Raw genomic sequence first — 12,411 nt, 5'->3', positions numbered from 1 at the left:
ACCGTCTTAAATCTAACTGCCGTCTCTGTCTCGTGGAGAAACCCACCTGGGAAACTTGCTGTGTGCTGCTGAAAAGGGAGCTCTGGTGAAACCTTTCCCAGAGTGAACCCAAGGACCCTGCACTAACTCCAAAAAACGACATAAGGATGATTATTTCCTACTTGAATATCTGTGTTTTGGTTTTGTCTGCAGGTGCACAGAAAGGTAACATTTATTGAACAGCCCAGGACCCCCGGGCTTTTAGAAGTATAGGAAAATATTTTAATGTCTTCTAACAGAAGAAAAACAAACTTCCTGGTTGCTGAAATGTTTCAATATATGATATTGATATATATTTTCATAACTTTTTTTTAATGAGGGAAGGAGCCCTGGCAGGCAAAGTTGCATAGGATCCAAAAAAGGCAGTGCAGCCATGGGTGCAGGTAGCACACAACACTTCCCGGGTGTTTACATATCTAAACACTCAGATACATAGCCAAGTATTTTCCAGATGTTAGCTGATTTAACCCTCATAACACATCTATACATTATTGGGATTTTTTTTCTTAGTTTATATTTTATGTGTGCTTTTGTTATCCCAATTTTATCCATGGCTACACAGTCACGCAAAGCTAAAAATTACTTGCCCATTGTCAGACAATTAATAAATGGCAGAAGAGGGGCCTTCCTGGTGGTGCAAGGGTTAAAGACAGTGCTATCAACCTATCACCAGCCACTGCAGCATGAGTTCCAACCCCTGCTGGCCAGGGAGCAACCCACATGGCACAGCCCACCTCTCCTGCCTTGCCCACTGCTCCCCTCAGCAGTATATTTCAGTAGATCTGCCTGTTCTGCTCTCCAATCTGGTGAATCCTTCCACCCACTCCCACCAGGCACCTCTGGCTTACCCCCAGTTCTTGCATGCATAATTTAATAAATAAATGGCAGAAGAGATTCTGACTCAGATAGTTTAGCACCAGGTGCTCTTATTTGAACCTTTACAGTAAAAGATATTATCTCTTGGCAACATTAAACAGTTAATCCAAATAACAATAGCAGTTTTTTTTCTTTTACATCATTGTCTCTGTCAAAGGAGAAGCCAGACACTAGTTAAAGAGATAGGGACAGGGTGTCCATGGTGGCAAAGGGGTTAAAGTCTCAGTGCTTATCCATCTATTAATAGCAGCAGGAGTTTGATCCCTGGCCAGGGATCTGACCCACTTGGCACAGCAGACCTCTCCTGTCTCACCCACTGCTCCCCTCAGCAGTGTATTTCAGTTGATCACCTGTTGTACTCCCCCTCTGTCTCTGGAGAATCCTCTTACAAACACCCCCACCCCACACCTCTGACCTCCACCCCAGTTCTTCTACACAAAAATAAATAAAAATAGGGCCTCCCCCGTGGCGCAGCGGGTTGAGCAATGCACCATGAACTCTCTGGAGCCTCTGCAGCGCAGGTTCGATTCCCGGCCAATCAGGGCGATTCCCACATGGCATGGCAGACCTCTCCTGTTGCACTCACTGCTCTGTCTGCCTGTTCTGTTCCCTGCTCTGACTCTGGTGAATTCTCTCACTCTCCAGCTCCTCTGGTCTGTACCCCAGCTCTTGTATAAATAAATAAATCTTTAAAATAAATAAATAAATTAATTAATTAATAATAAATTGTAAAAAATAAAAAGATGGTAAGGACATGTTTTAATCCATAAAATACTACTGCAATAGGGAAAAGAGGCCAGCATGAACTGACCTCACTATTGATGTGTTCCAAGATACCAGGGTGTTTTAATGGGTGAAAGAGGGAGCAGGGGGGAGCATGAGCAAGGATCTAGAGAGACAGGGAAGTGAAAAATTACAAAAAGTGGGAAGACTGGCAGAGGGGTGTCATTCATTGAAAGCACCCAGGTTGGCTAACTATTTTTATGAAAATTAGGCTCCTCCTCTCCCTCAAAGGCAGGGAGACAGGGGCCTTGTCTTTCAGTGTTGGTTGAAAGGGTATATTGTCTTGGCAGACTTGGTTTTTCTCAGGCAGTTACTTTAAGAGGAGTTAAGTCATCCTAGGGATACAGCCTGTGTTGTTAGAAACTTTGTTCTTATTTGGAGACTTTGTAGGTCAAGGTGAAGCCTTAGTGGAGAGAAGGGCTTGGAGAAACCTGGCCAGATTTAGGTCAAGCAGAGAATATTTGTTAATCTCACACAATCAGTGAGATCTGTTGTTCTCACCTATCTTGCTCTCCCATAAGAGTGCTGCACAGGTATTCCTCCCAAATCACACCCACCCACCCAATTACCATCTTCCCTAAGGGGAGGGACAGGGATGCTTCTCATTTTATTTCACCAGCCTAGTTCCATGTGTGCAGACCAAGCCCTCATTCTCTGCAGAAGACTCAACTTGATGCATCAACCAGGTTCCATTTGCTGAGATTTGGATTAGAGAAATTTTTTTTTTTTAAAGATTTATTTATTTATACAAGCACTGGGTACAGTCAGAAGCGCGGGAGGGTGAGAGGATTCACCAGAGCCAGAGCAGGGAGCAGAGCAGGCAGAAGGACAGAAGTACACTGCTGAGGGGAGCAGCGGGCGGCAGAGGTCTGCGCGCCATGTGGGACCCTCCTCCAGTGGCCGGAGAGCAGCCGGGGATCGAACCGATGCTGCAGAGGCCGTGGGCAGCTTTGCAACCCAGCGCTCAACCGCTGCACCACCGGGGAGGCCCTAGAGAAATATTTTAATATATACAACCAAACCCAACCTACCCTACCCTAATCTCCCCAAATACAGGTGAGACTCAAATTCAACACACACAGTGAGAAAAAATGCAGCTAAAGAAATTCTACCTATGGGGAAATAGGAAATGGAACTAGTTCTCCCCATCAAGATATTTATGTATTTGTATTTATGATGGAAAGAAGTTAGGAGAAAGGAGGGGTGATCTGTCATTTTTAAATGCTAGAACTCAACCTTGACCTCAATTCAAAATAAACCACATGGCAAAGTGACACATCTTGGGGAGGCCTGTCCTATACGAGTATAGCTAAAATGTTCTCATGCCAACACATAATCAATATAAAAATTATTGATAGAATGCTGTACATCCTTTTTTCATAGTAAATCTGTGAAATCCAATGTCTAATTAAGACTTAGAGCACATCTCAGTTTAGATGCTAAATTTGCATAGGAAATGAGCTGCTTGTGAGATTGTGCAAAATGCACAGTAAATTCATATGTACAAGTTGTGGTTTTGACACTGAAAAATGTTCCAATAACCGAATTCAAAACCAATTTTTAATTTTAAATTAAATCAAATTAAAAATTTTAGTATTTTATTGGCACTTCAAAAGCATAACTAGTGAAAACAAATATATAGCACAACTCTAATATTACAAACTTGAATTCCTGTACGATTGCTACCTGAATTTGTAAATCCAGCCCCTTGAAGATTTTGTATATATATGTGGGCAAATGCATAGGTATTGAAATAATTACTAACATTTTAAAATACAACAGCAACTTCTACTTTTTAAAAGTAATCAACAAGCTAATCTGAATTGTTATAAAATAATCTGACGCACAGATCCTTAACTCCCTTCTCCCACCCGTGCTACTTTGTAGGATATTTCAACAAACTGCCTTTTTTTATTCTCCAAATAAACATTATCATCATCATCATCATCATCATCATCATCATCATCATCTGAACTTATTATAAAGCAAGTTGTATCCCTGGCGTTTGGTATATGTGCTGCCGAAGCGAGCACTGTATCCCTGGCGTTTGGAAATAACAGGAGAGTGACTTAAAAAACACCAAAGGAATCTGAATTGTTATTTTAAAAAATAATAATCCGTTTGTACTGAAAGGGGTTAACAAGATTAAAAAAAAAAAAACTGGCTTCCTGCTGGAAAACCGCTCTCAAGATTGGACCAATGGGAGAGTGCATTTAGAGTCAATGATTTGCATGCAGACCTCCCTATAAACGAACGAATCAGAGGGCACGGTTCTAAGTCCTCATTTGCATAACGTTGCCTATAAGTAGCCAGGCTTCTCCGCGTAGACCCCATTTTCTTCTCTGTCGGAGAAAACTGAAAGTGAAATGCCTGAGCCAGCGAAGTCCGCGCCCGCGCCCAAGAAGGGCTCCAAGAAGGCGGTGACCAAGGCGCAGAAGAAGGACGGCAAGAAGCGCAAGCGCAGCCGCAAGGAGAGCTACTCGGTGTACGTGTACAAGGTGCTGAAGCAGGTGCACCCCGACACGGGCATCTCGTCCAAGGCCATGGGCATCATGAACTCGTTCGTCAACGACATCTTCGAGCGCATCGCGGGCGAGGCGTCCCGCCTGGCGCACTACAACAAGCGCTCGACCATCACGTCGCGGGAGATCCAGACGGCCGTGCGCCTGCTGCTGCCCGGGGAGCTGGCCAAGCACGCCGTGTCCGAGGGCACCAAGGCCGTCACCAAGTACACCAGCTCCAAGTAAATGTGCCTTCAGGTACAACTGAACCCCAAAGGCTCTTTTCAGAGCCACTCAATTTTTACAATAAGAGCTGTGCGCTGTCTTGCGATTCTGGGGGCGGGGTGTTAATTGGGTCACTTAGGGACCTTTGTTCCATAGACTCAGGTTCTGACAGCGGTCAATTTACTAAATGTTTATCCGTACTAAGTAGCATAGCGGCTCCTAGTGAAGAAACTAAAACACGTACAATCTGCCTTCCCCTGTATGTGAATCTGCACCCTGTAACGCCTAAAGTTTGAAAGTCCCGCTCTAAAAATTGAACTTCCCGTGTGTGTGACGCTGAGTCACCGTCCTTGTGTATCTAATCCACCCAACCCCCACTCCAGCCTTTTGCCTCGCCTTCTAGACTGTGGCACTTTTATCTAAGGTTCTAAACGAACGTCTTGTATTGGTGGCTGCAGCTCTCCAGTAATGGGACAGCCATTTTAATTTTGCCGTTCTTAAATGGCTTTTAAGAGTGCATTATTTTAAGATCTAACGGGGAATACAGTCCTTACCACGCCCCTCCCTGACTCCCTTCATAAATTAGATCTGCAAAAACCTCAGGATTCAGCCTCCTCGATCTCACTAGTGTGGACACAGAATATAAAGACTGGCTCTGCAGTCTCCAATCTGTCCTTTCCTGCTCATTGCGAGTTCCTTTTCAAGTGGACCCCTATGCAGTCTTGATGTCCTTCCTGCCCCTGCTCAGATGAACTGTGGAGCACACTCTCCCAAGGAAGGAGAGAGGCCATGAGCAGGTCAGAGAGTGGAGAAAAAAAATGAAATATGGAATCGGGAGAGATTGTTCACCTGTTGGACACACTCAAGGGCTGGAAGTCATTTTGTGATCACATAATGCTGAAGAGACTAAGCCCTGGAAAATAAGCAGAACTTATCTTTTCCTTTCTCCAGAAACATCAGAATAGAGGCTTCTTTCTGTAGGGTGGGTGAAAAAAGTTTGGGCAACAGTACCTCACTTCTTTTATAAATGGGAATACCAAATTCACCCAAAATTACTATCACTTTAAGAAGCACTCCCAGCCAGCCTTCCCAGGCAGCCTGCCTGGTCTCCCTTTATTCTCTCAAAAAGTTAAACACAAAGATACAAGCAACAGTATTCATTTTCCAATTGTCAAGTTTCAACTTTTCGGTCAATTGTTTTGGGGTTTTTTTCCCTCCTCAGAAGCTTTACAATGACCCCTACTGCACAAAATCAGAAATCAGCAAAGATCTCAAGTCCTATCAAGTCTGAAGCTTGCCTAATCCTCCATCTCAACTTCAAACAATTATTTTTCTCTCCTTTTTTTTTTTTTTTTGGCTTCTTTGTTGTTTTTGTTTTGGGTTTTCTTTTCAGTTTTTGGAAATCTCTAGGATCTCTCCAGCGTCCAGACCTTTGTAGTATTTATCTGAAATAATTCTGATTCCACAAATATCCCCAATATAAACACAGACAACTGGTGATCGGCAACTCCCATTTCAGCTTAATCTCTTGTTCTTGGAAAAGTGTCTCTCACAGTCACCAAAGAACGGCTGTACACCCAGCTTACAAATTAATCATCCTGAAAGGGAGTGGGGACCTTGCAGACTGCTGTGGTTGAATCAGGACCCAACCCCTGAAGCTGGAAGGGATCTCTGCCTTTCTTGGCACACAAGGCAGAGAAGAAGGTGAGGACTGAAAAAAATTTAGGCTGTACCAAAAACAAAGAGGGGAAATGACCTTTGGTAAGACACCTGCTCTGCTTAATACTGAGGGCCTTTGAGGCAGACTAAAGGTACACCTGGTATATTCATTTTCAAATACCAAGCACTGAATTATGTGCTGAGACTATAGAGTAGGGGCCCTCACCCTTGCCTGTGCCTCAGAACCACCTGTGCTTGTTAAAGAACACGTTGTTGGTTCCACTCCCCGAGTTTCTGTTTCATTTATTCTGTGGAGATATGAGAACTTGGCTTTCTGAAGAGTACCCAGCTAATAGAAATGCTGCTTATCTGGTACTGTATGCTTCAAAAACATCTGCTATATGAAGAAGAATAAGCTAACCAGTCTCGGCACATGTGGAGCTTTTGTTGTGGGAAGGTGAGGTTATGGTATAAGATGATGTTTAGGTTTATTTAGCAGGTGGCCAAACATTATAGAAAGTTTCTGAGCAGGCTGTGACATGACTCATTAGTTTTAGGAAGGAGCTTCTGGTTGAAAGAAATTAGATGGATTAGAGACAAATTGTGATCAAGAGAGATGAGATGAAAGTCCAAATCAGAGAAATGGGAGCAGGAATAGAACAGTGAATGAATACAAGAAACAATAGAGAGCCACTGAAGAATTGCCATAGTATGTTACCAGATAATGGGTTTCCACATGAGGCATTTAGTTACTGTCAGTGAAGGAAATAGACAAGAGTCTGCTCTGCTTTTCCTAGGGGAAAAGAAAGACAATAAGCAAGCTGATAACTCAGCAAGCCCATTTCAAATAGAGAGGAGATCTTAGTGCTACAAAATTATTCAAGAAATAGAAGGAAGGCCTGCATGCTGGGAGAGATGTACACAAAGGAAAAGTGTTAAGAGATGAGGATGGGAGTTTTAACAGGTGCCTGAACATTTGGACCCTATTAAAAGAAAACACCCAGATTCTCAATTTGTGTCATGGCAAACTATAACTGCACATAGAAATTTTTTAAATTATGGAAATAGGTATTTTAATGTCAACATGGAGAATACCTTTAAAAACAAATAAATATAGAGCACTCCAAACATTAAGAGAAAGAAGACAGTAATCTTCTGAATAGTGGTGAGTGCGCTTAAAAAAATCCAGAAGAATAAATCGGCAAAAGTCAAGTTTAAAAAGAGAGAGAGAAGAAATGACAAATTGTTGGCAAAGATGTGATGAAAAGGAAACCCTTGTGCACTGTTAGTGGGAATGTAGACTGAGGCTGTCCCAAGGGAAAATAGTATAGAGGTTGCTTAAAAAATTAAAACTAGATCTACCATATGCTCTAGCAATTCCACTTCCAGGTACTTATCCAAAGGAAACAAAAACATTAGCACAAAAAGACACATGCAGTCCAGGGTTCATTGATGCTTTATATGTTAAAAAAAAAAAAAAAAAAAAAGGAAGGAGGATGTGGTCAAGGGATGTGTTGTAGGATGAGAATAAACACGAGCTTTGCATATAATAAATGGCAATCTCTGGGAAGTTGCTTACAGCTACTAGAGACCAGCATGGAAGGGACAGCTTAAGGACCCACAATTATTCCCTCCTTTGAAAAACTCCATTATGTTCTTACCCTCAGTCTTGGGCCATTATGTTTGCACATGCCCAATGTGATCAATCAGATTCACTTTTCAAGATATTGTGAAGAGAAAGAAGAGAAAGGCAGGTCTGTGTGTTTAGCAAGTCCTTAAGTGCAATGAGTAAACTTCTATCTCAAGAGAGTCTTTTTTTTTTTACTTATGTTATGCACAATTGATTTTTTATGTTTGCATTCAAAAGAACTCTAATACATAATACATATGTAACTTCTTAAGAAAATATGTAAACCTATATTTGTTGAACACATACTATAATCATAATATTTACCCTACAGTCTCTAACTCCATCTTCACAAAAATACATATTTTTTTTTGTTATAGAGAAGAAAACAATGGTTAATAATTTGTCCCAGGTCAAAAAAATAGAAACTGATAACTCAGGAATTCAACTGTATGTCCTTATGTCCAAATGCCACTTTCTTTTCTCTGGGTGTCTCTAATGTCATAAGGAATAAATATAATAGTAACAATAGTAATAACAATAACTAAAACATAAGATATTTGCCATGTGCCGCACACTATTCAAATGGTTTACAAATTAAAAATAACCTATAAGATATGTACTCTGGGGCCTCCCTAGTGGAACAAGGGGTTAAGATACAACCTATGAGGCTATATTCACAGCCTCTGCAGCACAGGTTCAATGCCTGGTCAGGGATCTACCCACCCGGTGCAGCAGACCTCTCCTGCCTCGCCCGCTGCTCCCCTCAGCAGTGTACATCAGTCAATCTGCCTGTTCTATTCCCTACTCTGTCTCTGGTGAATCCTCACCCCACACACCTCTGGCCTGTACCCCAGTTCTTGTATGCATAAATAAGTAAATCTTTAAAAATAAAAAAGATACGGGGCCTCCCTGGTGGCACAGGCGGTTAAGTGCAGGACTGTGAAGCTGTCCAAAGCCTCTGCACTGCCGGTTCAATCCCCGCTAGCCTTGGAGCAACCCACATGGCCCGGCAGACCTCTCCTGTCTTGCCCACTGCTCCCCTCAGCAGTGTATTTTGGTCATTCTGCCGTTCTGATCCCTGCTCTGGTTCTTCTATAAATAAAATAAATCTTAAAAAATTTTTTTTTAAAAAAATATGTACTCTGTTATCTCTGTTTTACAGATGAAGCAACAGGCACAAAGAGGATAAGTAACATGACCAAATACACAAAAAGTAAACCACCCTCTATACAGGGTTTCTGCTTTGTTCTTCTATTTCTCAAGACAGGTATGGGAAATATTTCTTATAAATTTAACATATAATTGACTCAATGGCATAGACCACTGAATGTATAGGTCTTTTAAAAATATTTACCCAGGGCCTCCCCAGTGGCTCAGCAGATTGAGCGCAGTGCTGTAAAGCTGTCTGCAGCCTCTGCAGCACGAGTTTGATCCCCTGGGCGTCCAGGGAGAAACCCACATGGCACGGCAGACCTCTCCTGCCTTGCCTGCTGCTCCCTTCAGCAGTGTCTTCGGTCTGTCTGCCTGTTCTGCTTCCTGCTCTGTCTCTGGTGAATTCTCTCACCTTCCCACGCCTTCGACTGTACCCAGTTCTTGTATAAATAAACAAATCTTTAAAAAAATTAAAAAATAAAAATATTTACGTAGTCTTGCAATGGAAGACAAATTGAATGGGTCTTAAGAAAAAAACCTCATGAGCTTCTTCTTTAATCAGGTGAAAAAGAAGCTTCCCACTTTTTATTTACTACCAAATCGTGTGAGATTCAGTCAGATTGGAACTTCAGGTCCTTGAGAATAAAAAATTTTCAGAATGGACCTCCCTGCTGGCACAAGGGGTTAAGTCTCAGAACTGTGAAGCTATTCACAGCCACTGCAGAACAAATTCCATGCCCAGCCAGGGAGCTGACCCACATGGTGCAGCAGATGTGTCCTGTGTCTCCTCCTGTTCCCCTCAGCAGTTAATCTGCCTCTTCTGCTCCCCACTCTGTCTCTGGTGAATCCCCTCATCCCCCACACCTTTGGTCTGTGCCCGAGGTCTTGTATGAATAAATAAACATTTTTTAAAAAATTTTCAGAATGGGGTATCTATCTTGCATTCTGAGTTATAAAACATTAAAACTTAATTTACCTCAAGAATTGTATAGGTCTACTGCAGACAATTAAATGGTGACAAATTTATCTTGCCCAGTGTATTCTTTATATATTATATTTTCCCTTTCCTCTCTACCCTTTCCTCTCTACTCTCTATACTTCAGATGTGAAATCCTAGACTCCATGTTGTTGACAGGAATTCATGGAGCCGGGGAGTACCTGAATGAGCCTCAGAGGGTAAATGAGCCCCATGAAATAGCTATGTCCATGTGTGTTTTGTTTCACAGACTCTCAGAGGAGTTTTTAATGCATATATTAAGAACTACTCTCTTAAGGAGACACAGTACTTTGAAATATCAGACTACAACTGCCTGAGACATATGGACAGTCCACCCATTCTTTTCTAACATGTCCTATACAAGCCACTGCCTATATTCTAATTTATCTAGAATGGACTATTCTAGAATTGGAAGAAATACCAAGGCTCCTTGATCATCAGCTTTCCTTAAAAGAACTTTGGGGACAACAAAAGGACACGCTTTGTAAGTAGAGAAACCAAAAACCGTATTTGGTATATAGTAAAGTTCAATTGACATAACAAAGAGTATCAAGAAGAAAAGAGAAATCCACTGTTAAAGACAGTTTTATTCTTGTCATATGAAACAGATCTACTGTGATGAATGAGATCTATGGGACAGCTCTGCTTCTCCTTATCAATCCCCTCACCCCCACCCCGCCCAGCCTTTGTTTTGCGTTCCCCTAGGGCCTGACATTCTTCGCTTGAGGAAACAAAGTCAATACTTTTATAACTGATGGGAAGATAGGTATCTAAAGCCCATACTGGAGTGACTTCACACGTGTGGGAGTGCACTTAAGCACATCAACTCCTCTACTGCCAGAAAGCCAGGCGATGGAGAACGCCTACTGGGAAGCCGCCTGCTCAGCCAGACCTTTGTTAGGAAACACATTTTACTAGGAAAATGCCAGTATACACAATGACCCGATTCTTCACAAAATAAAATCTATTGTAAGGACACTAAGCGGCATGCCGATTGGCCTGCGAGATTACTGGTAGCTTACACTGGGTTAAACAAAAAATGGGGACCTTGGTTACAAATTGCTTGTTTGGCCACATTTCTTTGTGTAAAAAACAATATAACCCAGTAAGATCTCGGCTTAACAGGCTCAGCCCAGCACTTTTTTCAAGATACATGCCCTGCAATCATTCTATCTTAGGTTTGTAATCAGCTGTTGAAGGGAAGTCTTGGAACTTCCGAAACAGGACCATCTCTTAAAATTTAAACAGGGAACCTTAGGAGCTGTTTTTTTCCTGATAGCACTTATGCAACCACCATACTTTCACAACTGTCTTTAAAGCACCACTCCCAACCACCATGCTTCCACCCCGCTAGTCCCGGAAGGAATTGCTGTAGCTTTCAGCTCAGTGTTACGACAAGGTGTGGGTTTACGTTGCAGCATTTTACCTGTTGACATATTTTCACAATGGCCGGCTTGAATGACACACTCGTGGAAAAGTCAGCCTCCTCCCTGTTGATCACGCTATGTGACCTACTTAGCCAGTGTAGAACTTCCTAACTGGAAAATACTCACCACCACCACCCCCTCTCCAACACCCCGTAACCGACAAACATGAAATCTCAGCGACAAACTCTTTCAGGTGAAAAGATGGGTGGCCCTGAAAAGGGCCGTTGGTTTTGCTGTAGCAAACGCGTCAGCAGATTGAAATTTAGCCGCCGAAGCCGTAAAGGGTGCGGCCCTGGCGCTTGAGCGCGTAGACCACGTCCATGGCCGTGACCGTCTTGCGCTTGGCGTGCTCGGTGTAGGTGACGGCGTCGCGGATCACGTTCTCCAGGAAGACCTTGAGCACCCCGCGGGTCTCCTCGTAGATGAGCCCCGAGATGCGCTTGACGCCGCCGCGCCGGGCCAGGCGGCGGATGGCGGGCTTGGTGATGCCCTGGATGTTGTCGCGCAGCACCTTGCGGTGGCGCTTGGCGCCGCCCTTGCCGAGACCCTTCCCGCCTTTGCCACGACCAGACATGATGAGCAAATTGAACCTAAACCTCAAATGTGCTTTCAGCTGCGCCACTCTGGGCTTTTATAATAAGGTGACGGACCTAGTTGAGAACCGCGAGAGCAGGGGCGGTAACCAGTGTCTGCTCCCGCCCCCTGTTATTCAGCGCAGAGCAGTACAGAGTAGGCGGGGCGTTTCAAGCAACAATGGATACTGGAGGTGAAATTTACTAAATAGGCCTATGTAGGGAAATGTGTATCTGTGTTTTGTACTCTAAGTGCAACCATCGAGTGGGTCAACGATCATGCAGCTTGCACAAAGGAAGCCTGACATTTGCCCTTTAGATTTCCCGAAATAAGAAATAATCAATACACATATGTCCCTTATAAGAATACCTAAATGTTGTTTTAAGCAATCCTGTTTTTATTGCTTAAGTTTCTGTTAGTTTTATTGATTTATGGATCACTGTTTAGCAAAGTAGGACTCTGGTGTGGAGGGTGGATAAACCCTATCAAGATAACTAAAAGCAGGGGCCTCCCTGGTGTTGCAGGGGCTTAGCAATGCACTGTGGAGAG

General features: G+C 43.0%; 2 protein-coding genes across 2 annotated transcripts; one reads left to right on the top strand and one right to left on the bottom strand.

Moving 5' to 3' along the window:
- Positions 1 to 4,059: 4,059 nt before the first annotated feature.
- Positions 4,060 to 4,445, top strand: LOC311167160 (histone H2B type 1-C/E/F/G/I; the record flags this gene model as incomplete). Its single annotated transcript, XM_084227992.1, has 1 exon — positions 4,060 to 4,445. The coding sequence occupies exon 1, from the start codon at positions 4,065 to 4,067 to the stop codon at positions 4,443 to 4,445; it is 381 nt and encodes a 126-aa protein (XP_084084118.1). The 5' UTR covers positions 4,060 to 4,064.
- A 7,076-nt stretch (positions 4,446 to 11,521) lies between these two features.
- Positions 11,522 to 11,863, bottom strand: LOC311167163 (histone H4; the record flags this gene model as incomplete). The annotated part of the gene is made up of 1 exon (XM_084227995.1): positions 11,522 to 11,863. The coding sequence occupies one exon, from the start codon at positions 11,861 to 11,863 to the stop codon at positions 11,552 to 11,554; it is 312 nt and encodes a 103-aa protein (XP_084084121.1). The 3' UTR covers positions 11,522 to 11,551.
- Positions 11,864 to 12,411: the final 548 nt, after the last annotated feature.

This window comes from Talpa europaea (assembly GCF_964194135.1).
Source record: "Talpa europaea genome assembly, chromosome: 2".
NCBI classification, from domain to species: domain Eukaryota; kingdom Metazoa; phylum Chordata; class Mammalia; order Eulipotyphla; family Talpidae; genus Talpa; species Talpa europaea.
The sequence above is the reverse complement of the archived record's forward strand: the minus strand, read 5'-3'. Positions and strand labels throughout refer to the sequence as shown.